General features: G+C 39.7%; 1 protein-coding gene across 3 annotated transcripts in view; it reads left to right on the top strand.

The window, feature by feature from the left end:
* wdhd1 (WD repeat and HMG-box DNA binding protein 1) overlaps positions 1 to 22,826 on the top strand; it is a 63,094-nt gene that overhangs the window by 27,331 nt on the left and 12,937 nt on the right. For all 3 annotated transcript variants that reach the window (XR_013888555.1, XM_080202739.1, XM_080202740.1), the window contains 12 exons: positions 1,839 to 1,931; positions 2,291 to 2,397; positions 4,187 to 4,316; positions 4,656 to 4,851; positions 5,580 to 5,761; positions 6,587 to 6,771; positions 10,137 to 10,378; positions 14,314 to 14,451; positions 16,243 to 16,399; positions 17,597 to 17,711; positions 19,896 to 20,027; positions 21,213 to 21,421. Coding sequence is in view for 2 of the 3 variants with exons in the window: in XM_080202739.1 (XP_080058865.1) it covers positions 1,839 to 1,931; positions 2,291 to 2,397; positions 4,187 to 4,316; positions 4,656 to 4,851; positions 5,580 to 5,761; positions 6,587 to 6,771; positions 10,137 to 10,378; positions 14,314 to 14,451; positions 16,243 to 16,399; positions 17,597 to 17,711; positions 19,896 to 20,027; positions 21,213 to 21,421 (1,886 nt within the window). In the remaining variant the exon portion in view is untranslated. The remainder of the gene's footprint in view (positions 1 to 1,838; positions 1,932 to 2,290; positions 2,398 to 4,186; positions 4,317 to 4,655; positions 4,852 to 5,579; positions 5,762 to 6,586; positions 6,772 to 10,136; positions 10,379 to 14,313; positions 14,452 to 16,242; positions 16,400 to 17,596; positions 17,712 to 19,895; positions 20,028 to 21,212; positions 21,422 to 22,826) is intronic.

Here is a 22,826-nt window from a genome sequence, read left to right as displayed (position 1 = left end):
CCTAACCAACGCTGTAAGCAATAGGGTAGGAATAGTAAAAGTCTTAAGTTCTGAGAAGCATCAATTTGCTTTTGATCGAGGGAATCAACACAAACCTATCAAGTTGCATCCTGGAGGTGAAGCAATCTCATAAAAACATATCTCTATCAAAGTCTGTCAATCTTTTTTTATTAGTATCACAAGCAGGCTCACATTACACTGCACAGCTACTGTGAAAGTCCCTTAGTCACCACACACTGCCGCCTGTTTGGTACACTGAAAAATAATTCAACACCGCTAATGTATCCAGCCAGCACATGTTTTGGACTGTGGGAGAAAACTGGAGCACCCGAAGAAACCCACGCAAACCCATGGGAAACGTGCAGACTCTGCACAGACAATAACCCAAGCCGGGAATCAAACTCAGATCCCTGGTGCTGAGAGGCAGCAGTGCTAACCACTGTGCCACCCCTAGATTTAATAGTCATTACAGGCAAGTTTAGCACAATACACCGAAGTTGGACATTTCGAGAAACAACGTACGCCATTGTTTTGTGTAGGTTATCGCACCATGCAGTAGGCAATTGTCCATCAAATAACTTTTTCTGCTTCACACCACCTGCTCGTAGAGCTTCTGTTCAACTGGATATTGATTACATCCATTATGTGATCAGAATGATGATACCATAGCATGGTTAACTTGTGATGGATTTTGCTACCTCACTCTTCTGGTGCAGCTCCTCGTGCCTGCTGATCCTTAGGTCTTCACGTTAGTCGTTTCATAACCAATGTTTAATTTATTCTTTCATTAGATTTGGGTTTTGCTGGCAAGGCCGGCATTTATTGCCCATCCCTGATATCACTTGAAAGAGGATGGTACGTCAGTTTTATTTAGTGCTCTCCTATTATGGTACAGGTGTTACAGTGCTAATGGGCAGTTCTAGGACTACCGCAGTGATGATAGAGTGGTGATTTGTTTCTAAGGAAAGGTGTGTGAATTGAAGGGGTTCTTGTAGGTGTTGGTGTTCTCATGCACCTGCCCCTCTTGTTCTTCTAGGCAATAGAGGTTTTTGGAGTCACGGTGCACTGGTGAAGGTGGGAATGAATCCTTACAGTGGTGAATAGGGTATTAATCAAACATGCTGCTTTGTTTTCAATGGTGTCAAATTCCTTGAATGTTGTTGGAGCTGCACTGGCTCAGGCAGATGGAGAGTATCCCATTACACTCCCTTCTGACCTGTGCCTTGGACAAGATGGCTAGGTTTCAGAGAGTCAGGAAGTGAGCTACTTGGTACAGACTTCTCAGCCTCTGACCTATTCCTGCAGCCACTGTATTCACTTGGCTTGTTCTGGACATGAGAGATATGGAGTATGTTGCCTGCCAGCGTGGAGTCACATCAGCTTCTAGCTATCATACCTGATGATGAAAGATGGAACTGAGTGATTCTCAGGAAATACAGTGATACAGATAAACTCCAGTGAGCAGTGGTTAGCTCCTGCTGCCCCACAGTGCCAGGGACCTGGGTTCGATTCCCAGCTGGGTCACTGTGTGGAGTCTGCAAGTTCTTCCCACGTCTGCGTGGATTTCCTCCGGGTGCTCTGGTTTCCTTCCGCAGCCTGAAAGACGTGCTGGTTAGGTGCATTGGCCACGCTAAATTCTGTCTCAGCGTACTCAAATAAGCACTGGAGTGTGGCAACTAGGGGATTTTCACTAACTTCATTGCAGTGTTAATGTAAGCCTATTTGTGACACTAATAAATGTTAAAAAATATGTATTATAAAAATGTGATATGCAAGCTGTTTGTCCATCACAATTTTCTTAAGTCTAATTGTCTTTTTGTTTTGGTATGTGCACATAGTTCCTGGCTGTTCCAGTCGAGAAGGTTGTGAAACTCTTTGAAAGAGACACTTGGGAAAATACTGATAATCTTTCAGATGATAGCATTGTGACGGTAAGTTTTACATTACAGTTGAGAACAACTTAACTGAAAATTAATAAAAAGAAAAAGTGCATGAATATGCATTAGGGATAGCATTTCATGAAGCAGGAATCATTGAGAATAGCTCTCTCATAAACTCGTACTATGTAGAACAGAACTAGTATTTTGAAGATCATAGAAATATTTCCATAAAAAATTACTTGAGAAAATAGGTAATTTTTTTTGTGCATTTCCCTGCCAACTGTTTTTAGAAATCCTGCTCATTTTGAAGGGGACACATTTGCTAATCAAATGTAGGGGTGGGGTGGGGAAGAAGATATTCATGTATTGTTTGAAATACTAAACTTAGAGAATATTCTCCTTTTCCTCAGTCATTAAATGTTGCATCATGGTCTCCTTGTGGTGGTTATGTGGCTGCTGGAAGCATTGATGGATTGATGGTGGTATGGAATGTACAGACCAGAAAATGTGTTGGAAGGTATAATATTGCATTAATTTGTGAAATTTCTTTGTTGTTTGAAAGTGTTTATGATGCAATGTCTCACTGAACTGTGTCCAGGATACACTACGGTCAAAACTTCAACCTTCCTTCTTGAGTCTGCCTTATTTGCCATGAAGAATTAAAAACTCTCCAGTAAACATTAAAACTTCTTTAAGAATAATTTGTCCAATATACATATACTAAGAAAAGGGATGATCTGTTTAGAAATGTTATTTGTTTGTACTTTGGATTGAAATATATTAATTGATGGAATTAATTGATGAAAGCTAATGAACCATTGCTATGTTGCTTTGGACTTTGGGAAATAATTTTGTTATATTTTGCTTAAAGCAGAAGTGTGATATTTCATAATTTTTTTAAAAATGGTGTAATTCTGACATAGACATTCTAGGTCTACTTTTTAGTGTCTTCAAATTTTGTTAATAGCATTTGGGATGATTGTCTTAAGAGTTTAATAACAACAAATCCAATTGCTGAGGCATCTTAAGAATGGTTGCAGCAAAACTTGCGAAGTTTCTTGGTGGTTAAATCTATTAAACAACAGAGAAAAGATGTGGGTTTAAGCCTATTATCTACAAACTGTTTCTTTCAAGAATGGTAGGGGGGGTCATCAATTGAATCAAGTTTAAGTTTATTAGTGTTACCTCATACTTAGGATATACATTCCATCATGCTGTAGCTGGGCAACAATGTACTTGTCTGCTGTGGATTTTGCTGAGTGAAGTTAATAATTGTAACTGAAGGCTAAAAAATAAGTATCTAAAAAGGCTGGAATTGAATTATAAGAATTTAAATTCACATTTTGGATGTATCTGACTCTAATTCTTAGTTCATGGTACAGATTGTTCACCAATGAGACAGTGGGCCTTTAACCTTTTTTTCTTCAGTTTGCATCCAGGGGATATGCAAAACTGCTGGTTTGTTCCCTCGTCGTCTTTGGAAAAACACCTCATATTATCCATTGGGTATATATGGAGTGGAAATGTAAACTTGCTTCTTGATTCTGTTTGGTTTTGCAAAGAGTTGTGCCACAGCTTCCAAAATTGAGTTAATTGAAAATCAACAAGGCGCTGAAAAACTTTGCTAGTTTAACAGCTCAGCAATTGAGAACTGAGCAATATACTTCTCTATATACTTGTGTATTTAAAATGTTAATGCTGTACAGTTAGGAGATGAGATCTAGTGCACCCATTAGCTGTAAGTGCAAATCCTGTAAAGGCTGTTAAACCCTACGAGCAGCCAAAAATGGGATTTGTGCTGGCAAAATCTCAGTTCAGATCTTCCGCACTCCCCTGCTCATGATGTAATCAGATTCACGCCTAGCAAGGGCATGAGTCTGATTTCCATTGTTTTAAATAAATTTTCATATAATTAAAGGGTTTGACACTGTAGCATCTGCCCACAATGTATTACCCCCCAGTGGCATTGACATTGCACTGGCGCGAATCACTACCTTTTCCAAAATCGAAAACCAGTTGTGATGACCACATCAGGGGTGCTAAGGTACATAAAGCCCTGGAGGGTGAGGGACAAAGCTACTGTGCATTGCCTCCTGGTTGTGCACAGAGGACTTTGGCAGGAAAGGAGGATGGGGGTGGTTCCTATTCTGTGTGGTGGGAGGGGAAGAAAGGCGGCCCCAATTCCTTATGTGCGTCCCTTCTCATAGTCATTTCAGAGACAAAGCTACCTTTTGTGCAGTGTAACCTATAAAATGGTGGTTCAGTGTTAAATGTGCACTATAATACTTGGGTATGTGTTTTTTTAGGTTCCGGCATGAGAAGGCTTTTCGAATCTGTGCAATGGCATGGCACCCTTCAGAAGGAAATATAGTATATACAGATGCTGAAGGAAATCTGGGGCTCCTTGAAGGTGTTTTGGCAAATGCTGGTAGCAAGGTGAGCACTAAACATAGGGTATGACAGGGATTGTAACCCCATTTGAAATGTAGCTGGCATAGTTCACTTTTTCTAATACAGTTTGCAGGAAGCCACTGCAAAATGGCCACTAGTAATAAAATTTTTGGGTGTAATTTATTTATCATTATATGATATATTCAATAAATCTCCCCCATCACAGAAGTGTTTGTTCCACAGTTTATAGCAAAATTACACGCACTGTACTGATATTTATAAATTCAGTTGTCTTTTGAAGAAAAGTTACATAAAATTTGCATTGACTTGAAATTAGTTTTGTTAAATCTAGTTGCTGTATCTTCATAAAGTGTTTTTCTTTAGGAATTGCCTTCCCATTCAGCTGCTAACACGTTTGACGATTTGTTTGATGAAGAGGATGGTGACTTGTTAACAAAAGGCATAAATCTGTCACCTCCATCGCCAGTGGTGGATGATGATGATGGAGAAGATGACAATGTAATGGGTATAGTCAACCGTTCTAGACATAATCGAGCCATTGAAGATGATAATTCACACGGTATGGAGTAAGCATGATTTTTGAATCTACGTGAAAATGTAAATCTTGCTGTTCTATAAATTTTCACCTGTCTCTGTTAGTTCTGCCTATTTTTATTTTCAGTTTTGTCAAGTGTGAAAGTTAGAAGTGGTCAAGATGAAATGCTGTTTATTTTAAAAAATTTTGGTCAGTTTTATAGTTAAAAAATCAGATGTTACTTTTCAACAAAAATGCAGCTTGTTTAGACCATTTTTGCCATAATACAGACTGTATTCCTGTTGAATGCCATAATGAACACTGACGTTGTTGCAGGAGCATATTTTATATTTTTTAATGTGTGGGCCTGGGTAAAATGCCCTTTGTTAGTCACTGGGCCGAATGGCCTCCTTCTGCACTGTAGGGATTCTGAGGCAGTGAATGCAACATTTATAGTTGAATAGAATTGACAGTTGGTTATAGCCTTGATGAAATGTCATAAGGGAAAATGCAATCCTAGCACAAATATCACTCACCTGAATAAGCACAAACATTTGACAATTTATTTGAAGAGGACAGTGACTTGTTAACAAAAGGCACAAATCTGTCACTTCCATTGCCAATAAGACAGCCATTGGTGGATGATGGAAATGATCATTCATTTGAAGCCGTATTATTAAAAGGTAGTATTTATGTTAATTTTATAACTGGGTTCAGAGAGCAAAACGTGATACTCAAATAACGATTTTGAAGTTTCTGTAAATTTGTTTCAGATATTGGATCTCCCGTCCATTTGGATAAATTAGATAACGAAGATGATGATGATGACAATGACCAAACTGATAATGTACGAGCTGCACCAGTTTTTGCAGCATACTCTGGACCTGTGCCAACACCACAGCAAAAGCCTTTTCAGCCTTGTTCCACACCCTCTCACCTCCTGCATCGGTTCATGGTAAGCTCAGCCAGCATTGCTTTTTGTCTCTTCATGTCCCTGCCTTAGAGATGAAATACATAAGAATGAAACATCGCGTTTTCTTAAAGTTTTTCAAGAGTCATGATTTCAAACAGGAAAAAGTTGACACTTGGCTCAAATATTTCATTGAAATACTTTAAAGTGTGGTGATTATGGAGGCAGCTATTTACTGAATAGCAAGACCCCAGAAGAAGCAATAAAATTTAGGAATAGTTAACTTGTTTTTGATTGAGGGAATAATGCTGATTACTCCACAAGTTCTCCCACTTTCTTAATGTTGGCCAATAGTTGTGTCTAATGGGATGACCGTATAACTTTAACTTTCTAGGCACCAATTTTAATGTCATGTATATAATACCACATTTTGTAATGTATGATGATTCCTTTCAATAAGATCAAAGGCCCATGGTTTGGGTGAAAGAGATTATGGGCAGGTTTCTCTGATCTCATTCCTTCCCACCCCCCTGGCCACGAGAATGGAGAATTTGGCACTCAGCAGCACCGGAGAATACTAGCTGTGGCTGAGGGCTAGAGGTTTTTGGCTTGTGTTTCATACACCCAAGGAGATTTTAGAGCTAATATATCTTGTGTTAAGAAATTGTTGCAGTCAGCTTTAAAGCTCTGACACAACTAAAATGTAATATTGTGGTAGTTTAGAACCTACATTGCCTATACAGCTTGTGTATCGGTAATTTTCTCTGGATACTGTATTTTTCATCTTATTGTTTACTTTAAGCATTGTTGTTACTTCTAGGCCATAATATTCTTTCCTTGTTGACCAATTGTATCTGGTTTATGTTTTAGGTGTGGAATTCCACAGGTATCATTCGCTGTTACAGTGATGAACAAGATAATGCCATTGATGTAGAATTCCATGATACCTCAGTACATCATGCAATACATTTGAGTAATGTTCTGAATCACACCATGGCCGACTTATCCCAGGAAGCAGTGTTACTAGCATGTACAAAAACCGATGAGCTGCCCAGGTAAAAATACAAAGGAGGCAGATCTTTTTAAATATTTACGATTTGGCTTGTGACACGCTATGCATGTGGATGAAGTATTTATTGTCAGTGGTACTAGGTGTAGAATGAGAGGAGATCGGTTCAAAACTGAGATGAGGAGAAACTACTTCTCTCAGAGGGTTGTGAATCTGTGGAACTCACTGCCCCAGGATGCAGTGGAGGCAGAATCAATTAACAGATTCAAGAAAGAGATAGACATGCTTTTCATGAAAAGTGGGATGAAGGGCTTTGGGCAACAGGTAGGAAAGTGGAGTTGAAACCAAGATAAGATGAGCCATGATCATGTTAAATGGCAAAGTGGACTCAAAGGGCTGAATTGCCTATTCCTGTTCCTAATTCCTACACTCCCATGTGTTTGCCAAATAATATTCATTGAAAAAAACTTATCATTTTATTGATACCATCCAGCATGTAGTCTGTGGGCTGACTCTGGCCAATGAGCTTCTTTCACTTAATACATACACCTTTCAGGGTAGGTCTGACAAGCTGCCAATCCTGGTTATGACTTTTGTGCATCATGGATCATTTGAGAAAATATTGGAATTTGGAAACAGGATCAGGCTGTGTGTAAAAGTATGCCAGTTTTGCTGAATGAACAATTTGGACATATACGGCTGGAGGAAGTTGGAATTGTAAAATGATTACAGCACTGAAGGAGGCCATTCAGCCCTTTGAGGTTATGCCAGCTCTTTGCAAGAGTAGTGCAGCAGTGGTTTCCACTCACCCGCCCTTTTCACATAGCTGGAATAAAAATAGAAAATACCGGAAATATACAGCACGTCAGTCAGCATCTGTGGGAGATAAAGACAAGTCAAGACTATTTTATTTGCATGCATAGTCAACAAAGTTTACAGTGCAGAATAATGCCTGTGCTTATGTTTGACACTAGGAACAAAATACTGCTGAAAACTTGGCTCTTACTGAAATTTGCAGTGTGCTACTGGGTTCTGGAAAACCTAAAGACATTCTTCTGAGTGAGGTGCAAACTGGCCATTAATTGCTGAGCAGGCAAGACCTTTTTGGCACAAAATATTTGGCTGGACTTGATTAAACCTGTCCTTTCTTTAAATTCATTCATGAGACGTGAGTGTTGCTGGCTAGGCCAGCATTTGTTACCCATCTCTCATTGCCCTTGAACTGAGTGGCACCTGATGAAGGAGCAGTGCTCTGAAAGCTAATGGTGTTTGCTGCCAAATAAACCTGTTGGACTTTAACCTGGTGTTGTTAGACTTCTTACTATGTTTACCCCACTCCAACGCCGGCATCTCCACATCAAGATTTCCCAACCAGGGAACACATTCTCCCTGCATCCAGCCTGTCCAGCACTGTTAGAATTTTATATGTTTCAGTCAGATCTCCTCCCATCTTTCTAAGCTCTGGTGAATACAGACCCAGTCGAACCAGTCTATCCTCATAGTACAGTCCTGCCACCCAAGTATCATATAATGGAGCCTCTGCTGCACTACCTGTATAGCAAGTATATATTTTCTTAAGTAGAGAGACCAAAACTGCACACACTACCCCAGATGTGGTCTCACCAACACCCCATGTAACTGCAGTAAGACGTTCCTACTTAGAAATCATAGAAACCCTACAGTGCAGAAAGAAGTCATTCGGCCCATTGAGTCTACGCCGACCACAATCCCACCCAGGCCCTATCACCATATTCCTACATATTTTACCCACTAACCCCTATAACCTATGCATCCTGGGACACTAAGGGGCAACTTAGCATGGCCAATTAACCTAACCCACACATCTTTGGACTGTGGGAGAAAACCGGAGCACCTGGAGGAAACCCACGCAGACACAGGGAGAATGTGCAAACTCCACACAGACAGTGACCCAAGCCAGGAATTGAACCCAGGTCCCTGGAGCTGTGAAGCAGCAGTGCTAACCGCTGTGCTACTGTGCCGCCCACTTCTGAACTCAAATCTTCTTGCAATGAAGGCCAACATATAATTTGCCTTCCTAATAGCTTGCTGCATCTGCCTTTCTACTTCCATTGACTATTGTACAAGTATCCCCAGATTCTTTCGTACATCTACGCTTCCCAATTTGCACCATTTAAATAATACATTTTCTGTCTGTTTTTCACACTAAAGTGTGAAAAACACACTTAACATTTCACACTTAACATTTAACCATGTTGTACTGCATCTGCCATATGTTTGCCCACTGCCCCAACTTGTCTAAGTGACCTTGGAGCAGCCCCCTTGCAAGCTCCTCACAACTCATAATTCCACCCAGTTTTGCATCACCAGCAAACTTGGAAATGTTACATTTGGTTCTCTCATATATATTGTGAGCAACTGGTGCCTGAGCACTGATCCCTGAGGTACTCCACAGTCGCTGCCTGCCATTTGGAAAAAGACCCATTTATATCCACTCTGTTTTCTGTCTGTCAACCAATTCTCGATCCATGCCAATACATTACCCCCTATCCCATGTACTTCACTTAATGTGTGTAGCAAGTCAGGAAGTGTAAGCAAGCTGTTCAACAGGAGCAGGTATCATTGATGAACTCAATTGTGACCTGACACTATCTATTATTGGTCTTTGGCAACAGAGCTTGTTGGATGTTGAGTAGGAGGTGAAACCCTGGACAGTTGTCCCTTCCTTATAGTGAGGGGAACTAAGCCCTGATGTCTTGTTCACAATTTTCATTCATATTGTCCTTTTTTCTCTGGATATGCAAAATTATTTCTTTGATGTGCTGTGCTTTAGGCATGATGTGGGTATGCCGGCGTTGGACTGGCGTAAACACAGTAAAAAGTCTGACAACACCAGGTTTTAGTCCAACCTATTTATAAATAGGTTGGACTAAAACCTGGTGTTGTCAGACTTTTTACTGTGCTTTAGGCAGACAGGGCTACCATGTAGCAATTTGCTGTTCAAGTAGTGTTATGGTTTCCTTAATGTTCACTTGTCTTATTGAAAAAAAAACTGTACCTGTGACAATGAAAATTTTCTTCAGTATCAGTCAGTATTTTATTTTCTTAAAAGCTGATCTTGAAAACAGAACATTGTATAAAAGGAAAAATGCTCCTAACTGAACTGAACTGGCAAGTTACTTCTGTGCAGTGGAAGATCTGTAAATTTGGCAGAGTCCAGGAACTGAACCTGGCTTGAATCACTCATTATCTTAACCTGCTGAACTATTGGGGGAGCCTAAATGATGTGTTCATTCTGACTAGTTCAACTCATCCAAGCCAAATCCCGGAATCACCTTTCAAGCCCAGCACGCAAGAAATTGTCAGTAATGTACTTTTCACAAAGTTATTGTACATATTCAGACACCTTTTGCTTTTCTATCTGTCTATCAGCACACTCCAGTGTATTCACTTCAACTCCAGGGACACAAACAAGGAATGGATGGTGGATATGCCAAATAATGAAAGCATTGAAGCCATTTGCCTCGGTCAGGGCTGGGCTGCTGTTTCGACAAATGCTCAGGTTGTTCGTATCTTTAGCATCGGTGGTATACAGAAGGAGCTCTTCAGTCTAATGGGGCCTGTCGTTTCTATGTCAGGACACGGCGAACAGCTATTGATTTCTTATCACCGAGGTAATTCATTTAAAATTCTTTATTAATCATTGCACTTTTTTGTTGCTGGCCATACAGAGATTGTTGCTGAGGAGTGGATCACTTCTGGTTCTGGCCAACCTCATCAACAGAAAGCAGTCTTCAGTCTGGTATTGTGCAGCAAAATGTAAAATAAAGCAACAACATGCCTTTGTCTTGTTACAGTTTCAAATTGTATTCATGTTTCAGCTTTCCACACAGTCATCTTTACTTTGAATTCCAATTTTGTGCCAAGCCATAGGAAGTTTTATGATTTAGATTCTCATCCAACTTGGCTGCCATTAATGTGGTGTCATTTTAAGGTATTGTAGTGAGCCACTCCATAAATTTATAAAACGTACCCAGGCCATTTGGTTCAACCATTTTGGGCAAGCATTAATTCTCCGGGTGAGCAATTATTTCCTTTCATAGTTATCATCTCTTGCCAAGCCCCTTCAAGCTCTTTTCCTTCGTTCATTTATATAATATAAATTTGAATTTGGGCATTCAGCCACTTGTATAACATAATATAATCATGATGGTTGATATTCACAACCTTTTTGGGGAAAGGCTGTTGATCAATGACATACACCTTTTATTCTGAGATTTCCTGTTCTTCTATCATTGCAGTATCTGAGATGCAACATCTGCACCATGTTCATTCAAGCTTTTGCTGACTTCTTTGGGTGGCACAATGGTGTAATGATTAGCACTGTGCTTCACAGCGCAAGGGACCCGGATTCGATACCCGGCACTGTCTGTGTGGAGTTTGCACATTCTCCCCGTGTCTGTGTGGGTTTCCTCCGGGTGCTCCGGTTTCTTCCCACAGTCCAAAGATGTGCAGGTTAGGTGGATTGGCCATAGATTCACCACCTTTTGGCTGAAGAAATTCCTCCTCATCTCAGTTTTAAAGCACCCGTACCTTCACTCTGAGGTTGTGCCCTCAAATTCTAGTCTCTTTCGCTAATGGAAACATCCTCTCCACGTCCATTCTATCCAGTCCTCTCACTATTCTGTAAGTTTTTTAATTAGATCCCTCCTCATCCTTCTAAACTCCGAGTGTTCACCCCAAACTCCTCAACCGCTCCTCATATGACAAACCCTTAATTCCTGGGATCATTCTTGTGAACGTCCTCTGGACCACCTCCAAGGTCAGCATATCCTTCCACAGGTGAATACTATATCCACCTCTGATCACTGGAATACAATAGAGACATTACAGTGCTAGAGGGGGTGCAGAGAACCTTCCATGCTGATGCTTATCAGAGAAGACAGGGAAAATTTGGGCCATTCAGGCTTAGAAAAAATGGGACTAATTTATCCTGAAGGCTGGCTGGGTGGAGTTAAAAGGAGGGAAACCTACCAACATCGGTATTAAAGTTGGCGGGTGGGGAAGGTGTCGGGGGTGCAACCAACCTGCCCTCAGGGTGTGGGTTAGTGCTAAAAATGTTGTTAAGCGTCTGCCTGCCTCCATTTAAATATAAAATTTATTTTTAATTCTGCAGCCTGGTTTTCCTAGGCCTCAGAGAAACCTGGCAGCTTTTTTTTAAGTTAAAGTCTATTTATTAGTCATAAGTAGAATTACATTAACGCTTCAATTAAGTTACTGTGAAAATCCCCCAGTCACCAAACTTTGATGCCTGTTTGGGTAACACGGAGGGAGAATTTAGCATGGCCAATGCACCTAACCAGCATGTTTTTTGGACTGTGGGAGGAAACTGGAGCACCCGGAGGAAATCCACACAGACACGGGTAGAACGTGCAAACTCCACACAGTCACCCAAGTGCAGAATCTGACCTGTGTCCCTGGCGCTGTGAGGTAGCAGTACTAACAACTGTGTCACTGTGAAGGGTGGTGAAGTCCTGGATTGATAAGATAAGTGCCTTTATAGCATTGTTAATGCACCAGGCTGGGTAGGAGTATTCCATCAACCTTGTGATTTGTATGAGTCCCACCACCTCCCCAGGAGTTCCAGAAATCCTACCTCCGTTTCCTTTATTATCAGGGCTGAGATGTAATATTATTTTAACATCATAACACAGTAATGACATGGAAGAGAAAAATCTGGAAAAAAAACTTAAATCGAGCCTATTAAAACTTGAATCATTTCAGGAAACAGGCTTTTTCATCCATAGTTGTCTTGTAATCCACAGCGCTACAGTAATTTAAAGAGCCAAAGCCCTCTTGTACCCTGAGGAATGTTATTTTTGAAAACAATATGTATGGTAGCAGTTATAGTTCAGATTAGAAACTCCAAAGTAGCTTATGGAGCCCGTCTGAATTATAAATTCTGCATCTTGAATTTGACTAGGATAAAGATGAAATGTTTCACTTCTTCAGATATGATTCAAATGACCCACTAGGGAGCTTTTATCAAACAAAGTTTATTTAAGAGTATAGTTAACGTGATTAGTAAGAAAATTAGCAAGAACTTTTATTAGTTACAATCAAGAAACAGAACGGCTACAATGTGTAACCCTCAACAAATCTATTGAGTGTGTTCCAATCAAACCAATTCCATAGACAAAAGACCCTTTTCACAAGTTCAACACAGCAAAGACTAATGCTCACTTGATATTGGGCTTGAGACCTCTGGATTAAGTCTGCAGTTCTCTGGATAGACTCAGAACAGTATGAAGTCAGAACAGCTTGCCAAAACGCCAGAGACTCTAGGCATGTCACCAGCAGCCGATTTGCCCTCTTCAGAAAGGCAAGACCTTGCTTTCAGCTAACCAGTAGAATTTCCAGAACCAAAGAGAGACTTCAGCTTGATGCACCTTCTAAAACTAAAACCCAAACTTGCAGCTCCAAACAGAAGGTGAAAAAGCTCCTATCACCTGACCTGCCAATCAATTCTTTCTCCCAACAATGCAGTCATAAAATCACAAAGTAAAAATAAACAAATCCTATTTAAGTAGCAATAAAGGGACGTCTGTTGGCAGTTCAGCAACAATGAGAAGAACAAACTGAAAAGGTTTGTTTTTCAACTGCGGTGGACATGGTTTAAAAAAAACCTTTGTTAAAGATACACTAATGTCACAGTAGCAGATTTAGCTATAGTGCACTCGTTCCTTTATAAAGTTAGCAGGAATTCTGCTTGGCACGTGCTTTCAGCAGTCAGAGTCTCAACATGGTTTTACAAAAGGGAAATCTTGCCTTGCCAGTGACACCCACATCCCATGAAATAATTTTTTTCAGAACACCTATAATCTCCTGCAGATTCACAACCCTACACATGCCCAACCTCTGATTTCAACCTCTGGTACATCCGTCTCCCCTTTGCCCTTCTATTGGTGGCAGAATCCACTCATCTTTTTTTTAATTCCTCCTCCTTTAAGTTCTGAGTTTGTGCTCACCTCTTTAGCCTGACATCAGTTTTTTTTTAAATGAACACTTCTGTAAAGCATCCCGGGGCATTTTTCTTCATTAAAAGTACAATATACAGTAAATGTAGGTTGTCGAATTAACAAAAATATGCTGCAATTCTGTTCCTTCCATGTGTCAGTGAGAACTGCCACCCAGTGGACTTGTAAAATCCTTGCGGTTTTAGTGATTCATTGTTTTCCGTGACCCAGGACAAAAGCCTTGGATTTATTTTTAATAACCAACAAATGCATCTAAGATCTCCCAAACCAACTAATTACTTCTGTCCAATTAGCCAAATACATTTTTACCCCTTCTTTGAAAATTCTAACGTTTTGAAACTGTTTTTTTGTCAGGAATAAGTTAATGACTCAGACGTTGTTGATTATTGGAGGTTGGTGACTTACACTGGTTTTTATCCTGCAATTTTCCATCTTGGAAAGTTGATATGGAAACTAGCTACATCCCAACTAAGAGACTCTGTATAAATTAATTTGTTTTACTTTCAGAAGGAGTAATAAAAATGGCCCTTTGTCATTGGCTATCTTAGATAATGTTTGCTTTCTCTTTGCAGGCACAGGGTTTGATGGAGATCAATGTTTGGGAGTACAACTAATGGAATTAGGGAAAAGAAAGCGGCAGACTCTGCAAGGAGTGCCCCTTCCTCTTAACAAGAAATCTTACCTGATGTGGCAGGGCTTCTCTGCTGAAGGTGATTTTAATATCTACCCTTAAATTTCCGATTACTGTAGGACCTAACATGGAAACTATGAAGGAAGGAAAATACAATTCTTAACCTGGAAAAGTGATGGCATACCCTGAACATATTTACCATATATGCACAAATATGTTCAGAATGCATTGATCAACGTAATATGTTTCACTAATCGAGAGAGAATGGAACAGAAGTCCTCAGGTTAACCAATATTTAATGGAAAAAGAAAGATTGTAGGTGGACTTTTCCCAAAAAAAATCTAAGTGCCAAATTTGCATAAAAACTGGAGTAAGTCCCACAGCTTTTTTCAGTGGGATTTTCAAAATGAATCTCGCGTGCAAACACACCAATCAGTGGCCTCCCGGGTGTGTCTGGTTCCCCACCCCGGTCATTGATCCAAAGTGCAGAATGGCAGCAAGATTCCCCATCAATCACAGACAAAACCCACCCCCCCCTCCCCGTAGTCCCCGCACCTTAGCACTGCCTGATGCCTGGTGGGCAGTGTCAAAGGGGCCTTGGGCATGCCACTTTGTCCCTTGGGATGTGCCATGGATCAGGCTGGCAATGCCCAGGGGGCACCCCCACTTATCCTGATCTCCTGGATGGACCCCCTTTACTCTAGTGACGTCAGACCGCCAGCTCCCTGCTAGTGGAGAGCTGTTGTAAAACCCACTGGAGTGAAGCATTTCTAGCCAAGGATGGGGGGAGGTGACGCTAGCTGGCCTAGAGACTTCAGTTCCAAGCCCACTAATTATACATAAATAATAACTTAATTTATTCAGCTCTGCACTGATTTCTGGGCTGGAGCTGATGATGCCAGAAATCCAGTGGGTGGAGACATGCGAAGGCTGTTGCACCCAGCAGAAAGCCCACTACATGGCCTCCACTGATGCCTCCCTGCTGTGAGAATTACCCCTACGTTTTTGATTTGATTTATTATTGTCATATGTATTAGCATACAGTGAAAAGTATTGTTTCTTGCACGCTATACAAACAAAACACACTGTTCATAGAGAAGGAAATAAGAGAGTGCAGAATGTGGTGTTACAGTAATAGCTAGGGTGTAGAGAAAGATCAGCTTAATGCAAGGTGGGTCCATTCAAAAGTCTGACAGCAGCAGGGAAGAAGCTGTTCCTGAGTCAGTTGGTACGTGACCTCAGACTTCTGTATCTTTTTCCTGAAGGAAGAAGGTGGAAGAGAGAATATCTGGGTGCACAGGGTCCTTAATTATGCTGGCTGCTTTGCCGAGGCAGCAGGAAGTGTAGACAGAGTTAATGGATGGAATGAATAAGTCTTTCATATAAACTGCTGAAGGGCTATTCTTCAAGTCCAAGCCTATCTTTCTTGGGTGTATATCAACCTGTGGTGCATTTATCATATTTTTGCTTTTAATTTCATATTTCAAACAAAATCCTGTTACTTTTGGCAGTTAAATCACTTCTGTTTGATTCTTTAAAAGACAACATAAACATTTAGCCATTGTTTTTTGTTGGATAAAAGTTTGTTCCATTGTTGTATTGGGCCCTTGTTTTGCTGCAGCAAGTATGCTTATTTCTTTTCTTCAAAGCATAATAAATGTTTTGGCAGAAGATCTGAATCTGAAGTTGAAATATCTTAAACATCTCAACCAGTACAACTTGATTGAATTTGTATTATAGTGAATGTCTTTTTGAAATAGTATTTGTGAATTGTCTTTAAATGCGTAACAATCCCAAAACAATGCTACTCACACTAAATATGCAAATCAATTGGAACTTGGTCTGATGTTTAATCCTTTTGTTTTGGTAGGCACCCCAGCATTTGCAGATTCAGCGGGGATAGTGCAAATGCTGAATAGATCTGTAGGAAACACATGGATTCCAATTGCCAACACCAGGGACCATTGCAAGGGCAAATCTGATTATTACTGGGTGGTTGGTATTCATGAAAACCCTCAGCAGCTCAGGTAAAAAGAAGTATGCCAATTAGCGGATGTATGGTGTGCACTTTTACTGTTCAATAGACATGGAAAGCTGCCCAGAGCAAGTTACTCTCTTAGACTGCACTATTTTGAACCATGTTGTAAATGAAACTCTTAGTCTGTATTATTTTTACATCATGAACTTTAGAAATTGTTTAATTTCTTTTAAGCTAGCACAAAGGTAACTTGAAAGTGCAAAAATGATTTATATGTTCTTTAAGCTTGTTTCACTTTTCAGATGGATCTTTGCCTACTAGGATGCATTATTAATATGACAAAGTTAGTATTGGGATACTTGTACATATGGTAGCCAAATGTGTTTACTTGACAATCTAGGAATTCTACTTAGTATGATAATGCTTAAGTTGCATCATCACATAGGCTGCGTGGCATATGTGGCAATGTTCACCTTGAAGGAAATAACTGGGTGCTTTTCCACAAGTGAAATCTGTTCACTTTTTTTTTGAAAGCGTAACTGAATTTCCTTCATATTTTGTACCTTCCACTAATTTGAGCTTCCACTAATGAAAGCTGCTAATTTCTGAAAGAAAGCTGGGGAGAACAGCATGGGCTAGATGAAAGGTACAGCTCCTTCTGTGCAACATACATTATGTTACCCTAACCTAGTGTGTGAAATGGAATCATTTAAACTATTACAACCTTTGAATAATCAATATAAATGCTTCCATTGCATTACTAGCCATTCTTATGATTGTCTGAATGAATACTTTTTGTGATCCAATCCATAATCTTAGTACTGCCTGAGTTGATTTGGTATAAATTAATACAGTCAGTGGACCTTTTTAATTCCTTCAGGCTACTCTGTATTTGCTGTCCAACTTCCTGCCGTCTCTGGATTTTTCAGCTTAATAAAGAACCCACTATGAACCTGCTTCATGGCTCAAAAACACCTGCACCTTTTAAGGATGTAAACCAAACATTTACACCTGTGAGCTTTTGTATAATTTGCATGGAATACTTTCAAATTATTTTCCTGCTAACGTGCACTTAATAGATGAGCCTATGTACTCCCATGACAACATTTTTTATAGTTTCAGTTAGAGCAGGTTGGACATTGCAATAAAAGAAGATCTTGTTCTGCTTATGGGATAGGTATGTAAGACTGACAGACATGATTAAAGCATCTCACTGAGAACTAAAATGACATTTTATTGTTAACAGATGTATTCCCTGTAAAGGATCTAGGTTTCCGCCTACACTTCCACGCCCGACTGTAACAATCCTACCACTGAAGCTACCTTATTGCCAGACTAGTTCAGAAAAAGGACAAATGGAGGTATGTGACAAGTAGCATCTTTTTTGGTACTGTGGTACAGCATCTTAAAACAGTGTCTAAATATTGTTTATCTTTTATGTGACAGTACTTCAATCTTGTTTTCAAAATCTGAAGCTTTGTAGCTTATTTCTTAATTTCAAAACAGATTTAGTAAAAGATAAATTAAGTAATAAGTTAATACTCAAGACCATAAAATGTAAGAACAGAAGTAGGCCATTCAGTTCATCGTGTCTGCTTGGCCATTCAGTGAGATCGTGACTGATCTGATATGATAATCCTTAATTCCACTTTCCTATTTTATCCCGTAACGCTTGATTTCCTCACTGATTAAAAATCTGTCAGTCTTGGCCTTGAACATAATAACAACCCAGTCTTCTGGGATAAAAAAAATCCACAGATTCACTATTCTCTGAGGGGAGAAATTCCTCCTCAATTCTGTCTTAAATTGGCTTAAATCTGAGATTATTCCCTCTGGTTTTAGATTCTCCCATGAGGGGGGAAACAACCTCACAGCATCTACACTGTCAAGCCCGATGAGAATCCTGTATGACTCAATAAGGTTGCCTGTCATTCTTCTAAACTGCAGTGTGTACTGGCCCAACCTACTTCACCTCTCCTTGTAAGAAAATCCCTCCATGCCCAGAATCAACCTAGTGAACCTCCCCTGGACTGCCTCCAATGCAAGTATATCTTTCCTTAGATTAGGGAACCAAAACTATTCATTGTATGCCAGGCATGGTCTAACCAATGCCTTGTATAGTTTTAGCAAGGCTTCCCTATTTTTACGCTCCATTTCCTTTTGAAATAAAGGCTAATATTTCATTTGCCTTCACTTTTACCTGCTGAACTTTGCATGTTAGCTTTTTGTGATTTATGCATGAGGACCCCCAAATTCCTCTGTGCTGCACTTCCTGCAGTGTTTCTTTGTTTAAATAAAATTCAGCAGCTCCTCTATTCTTCCTACCAATGTATGTCACTTCACATTTTCCTACATTATATTCAAACTACAATGTTTTTGCCTACTCATTTAACCTGTTTCTGTCCTGTTGCGCAGTCTTTGTGTCATCCTCTGCACTTGCCTTCCCTTCTATTTCTGTGTCATTTGCAAACTTGACAATAGTACAGTTTCACAGTAACTTCATTGCAGTGTTAATGTAAACCTGCTTGTGACACTAATAAATAAACTTTACTTCCCTCATCCATGTTATTAATGTATATTGTAAATAAATGTGGCCCCAGCACTGCTCCTTGTGGCACTCCACAAGTTACTAGTTACTCAAACTGTAAGAAATCATGGTAAAGAATTATTTTTGTGAGCCAATTGGTGTGTGGCTGTTCCCTTTTGAACTGATCCAAATTTTTAAGTTCAGTTAACAGTTGATTTGGTTTCTTTTGAAAACCAGAATGTCAAGGAAAATTGGTGACTGTATCTAAATATTAACTGTTTTTCAGAGTTTATATTTTCTAAGTGAGGTCCTTCATAATATTGGATGTGCTTAAAATTGTATGCAGAACCATGGATGTAATATTTTAAAAATTTAACTTCCAATTCATTTATTAACCAATCTTTAAAAATTATGACCAATGACACTGAGGTTCTTGTGGATATGTTCAAAACACTGTCCTATTTGCAAAATAAGAGGCTCGTAAAGACTGTAATGTTGAAAACATTGAAACCACTTAGATGACTTGTGAGAATCTGGAGGATCAGCATTAGGGAGGTGGAAAACTGGCAGAGTGAAGAAATTATCAGCAATTAAAATCAGACAGTGGTGGATGACCAACTCTCCCAGCGTACTATCCAAGTGATGAAGGATGAAAATTATTGCTACAGAGCTTCTTAAAGACTATCTTATTCCAGAGTTAAATAATACTCTTCCATGCTCACACTGTTGTTTCTAATCTTTGAAAGATGCCAGATGGTGCGATATTGTAGTTTCTTGCATGTGATGTTACTGTGGGAATCTGCAGGCACTTAATGTGTGACTTGGATCTCTAAGCAGTGATTAATCTCATGGGTAGCTGTTATGGATGGATTTCATTATATATAAACCTGTTTGTGAGTTTCACAATGTTGCTATAAATAGGTCAACCTGAAATGTTTTCCAGTATTTAGAAAGCCTGTATTGGAACTTAATTGGAAATATATCATGAGTGATTTTAAATTCTTTCCCGTCTCCCCAGGAACAGTACTGGCGATCTGTTTTATTTCATAATCATTTTGACTATCTGGCAGAAAATAGCTATGAATTTGATGAAACTGCAAAACACCAAGCACTAAAGGAACAGCAGGAACTGCTAATGAAGATGTTTGCTGTGAGTAAATTCTATGTAATCTTCAACAGCTGTTTTTACAAATATACGCATCCTCCCTTTCCTGATTGTGATGAGGAAGCTTTGTTGACATCACACAAAGAAGGAGATTTTGTGTGATGAATTGTAGATGCAATTTTAAATGTACAACCGAAGGGGCATGTTATTTTATTCGATCAGCCAAACTTTGGGACTTCTGCCCTATCTGCCTGGCATTGCACAGGCACTGAAATTAATACATGATGTTAGTTGATTGTGTGTGTGTGTGTGTGTGTGTGTGTGTGTGTGTGTGTGTGTGGGGTGACAGAACAGCATGTTCCTTCAGTTGTTTGTAATAGGCAGAATGCACACCATACTCAACCAGCTCACACTTGGAAAAACCCAAAGTAAAACATCTGTTATAAGATATAATTCTACAATTGAGCAGCCCTTGCTGAACAACCCTGAGTGTGTTAATTGCTAAACTATCACCTAATGTAAGATAATCAGTCGAGCTCATAATGTGCCTCATTTAAGCTTGCTAGAAATGACATACTTTCATATGCAAGGACACATTCTCCGCAAACAAAAGGAAGACATTCAAGCCTTGTGTCATTTTGAATTAGCCAAGAGCTTGGGGAGTGTATAGATCCCCACTACTTACTCCATTACAACACCTCAGCCAATTATCATCCTTTTGTCCTTTAGTGTATATTTTTATGATTGTTCGAAATTTGGCATTCTTGCATTTTTCCTGATAAGTCCAAGATGAAAAATCTCAACATATGTTCTTATGTTTTAACATGTCTCTTTTCAGAAAACTGCCTTGGCAGTGCTTAAAGTAGATATGCAAAAAGAAGAGTTCTGTTTGTCAGCGCTGATGTTTTGACCACAGCACACAGATGAATCCCAAAACTTCCTGAAATAAAAACGGGAAATGATCAAAATTTTCTTTCAAAAATATTTCCAGACCTGCTGAGTACTTTTGGGATTTTCATCTTTAATTCAGATTCCCACCATCCACAGCATTTTGCTTTTTCCCTCCAAAGTATTCCTGCACCTGTTTTTGTCATATAGTGTGCACTGTTATAATATACCTTTTCTATATTTTGGAATTGATTTTTAAATAATGATTTATAAAATGAGCAGTAGCATTATACTTTCTTTGAAGAAGAAGGAAAAGAAACTAACACTCTATTTATTGTTTAGCTATCTTGTAAGGTAGAGCGTGAATTCCGCTGTGAAGAACTCTCAGAATTTATGACCCAGAATGTCTTAAATCTGGCTATCAAGTATGCTTCACGTTCAAAACGTCTAACTCTTGCCCAGCACCTTAGCAACATAGCACAGGAGAAAGCTACGGCATTGTTGGCCATGCAAGACGAAGATGATGACTTTCAAGCTGAACCAAAGGCTGGGTATTGCTGCTTTTAATAATTTGTTATTGCAATGTATTGATTAGCTTAGTCGGCTAGATGATGAGAGTGGTGTAGAGTGACACCAACAGCATGGTGTTATGATTAATCCTTGACCCGATCCCCAAGTTGTTGCTGAGAGCTAGTGAGCGACCAGTAATGTTTTGTAACGTTAGAGGAAGTTTGAGATTTAAAGCACTTGCATTGTAAAGAAGCCACAAGATTCCACAGGTTGTAAACAAACAAAAGTAAACTTTACTAGGCAAGGTCAGAAAGACAAAACAATTTACAATATCTAATACACTCACGTTCAGGGCAAGTATGAGGGATATGCGAATTAACAGGCAAACTCGTCGGACAAGGCACAATAAGTGACAGGTTCGACCAAAACAGAAGCTCTGGATTTCTCAATAATCCACCCTGCCATTAGTCACACTGTTAAGTCAACCACTGAAACTCCTTCTCTCTCACAAGCACTTGAGCCATACCAAGCTGTACCTTGAATCTCAACTCCAACTCAACTTTCAAGTTTGCTAATGACACCACCTTAGTGGGTCGGGTCTCAAACAATGACAAGACGGAATACAGGTAAGGGATAGGGAATCTGGTGAACTGGTGCGACGACAATAATCTCTTCCCTGTATGTCAACAAAATGAAGGAGATAGTCATCGACTTCAAATGGCATTGTGGAGGATATGCCCCTGTCTACATCAATGGGGACAAAGTAGAAATGGCCGAGAGCTTCAGGTATTTAGGCGTCCAGATCACCAATGACCTGTCCCGGCCTCCCATGCCAACGCTATAGTTAAGAAAGCCGACCAACACCTCTACTTTTTCGGAAGACTAAGGAAATTTGGTATGTCCACTATGACTCTCACCAACTTTTACAGATGCACCATAGAAAGCATTCTTTCTGGTTGTATCACACTTTGGTATGGCACTTTCTATATCCAAGATTGCAAGAAACTACAAAGTATTATGAACAAAGTCCAGTCCATCACTCAAACCAGCCTCCCATCCATTGATGCTGTCTACACTTCCAGTTGTCTCGGAAAAGCAGCCAACATAATTAAGGCCCTTGCCCACTACCTTATGTCAGGAGAAAGATACAAAAGTCTGAGGACGTGTACCAACCAACTTAAGAACAACTTCTTCCCTTCTGTTATCAGATTCTTGAATGGACCTACCTTGCACTAAGTTGATCTTTCTCTACTTCCTAGCTATGACTGTAACACTACGTTCTACATCCTCTCCTTTCTTTCTCTATGAACGGCATGCTTTGTCTGTATAGTGCGCAAAAAACAATACTTTCACTGTATACTAATACGTATGACAATAAATCAAATCAAAATCAAAGGATTTCCAATCTTCACCTTTGAAGATCTCACCTTGGAGTTCTCTCCAAAA

This window comes from Carcharhinus amblyrhynchos, chromosome 14, assembly GCF_965287045.1.
Source record: "Carcharhinus amblyrhynchos chromosome 14, sCarAmb.v2.hapA, whole genome shotgun sequence".
NCBI lineage: Eukaryota > Metazoa > Chordata > Chondrichthyes > Carcharhiniformes > Carcharhinidae > Carcharhinus > Carcharhinus amblyrhynchos.
Note: the sequence above shows the minus strand (reverse complement) of the source record. Positions and strands in the feature narration are given on the sequence as shown.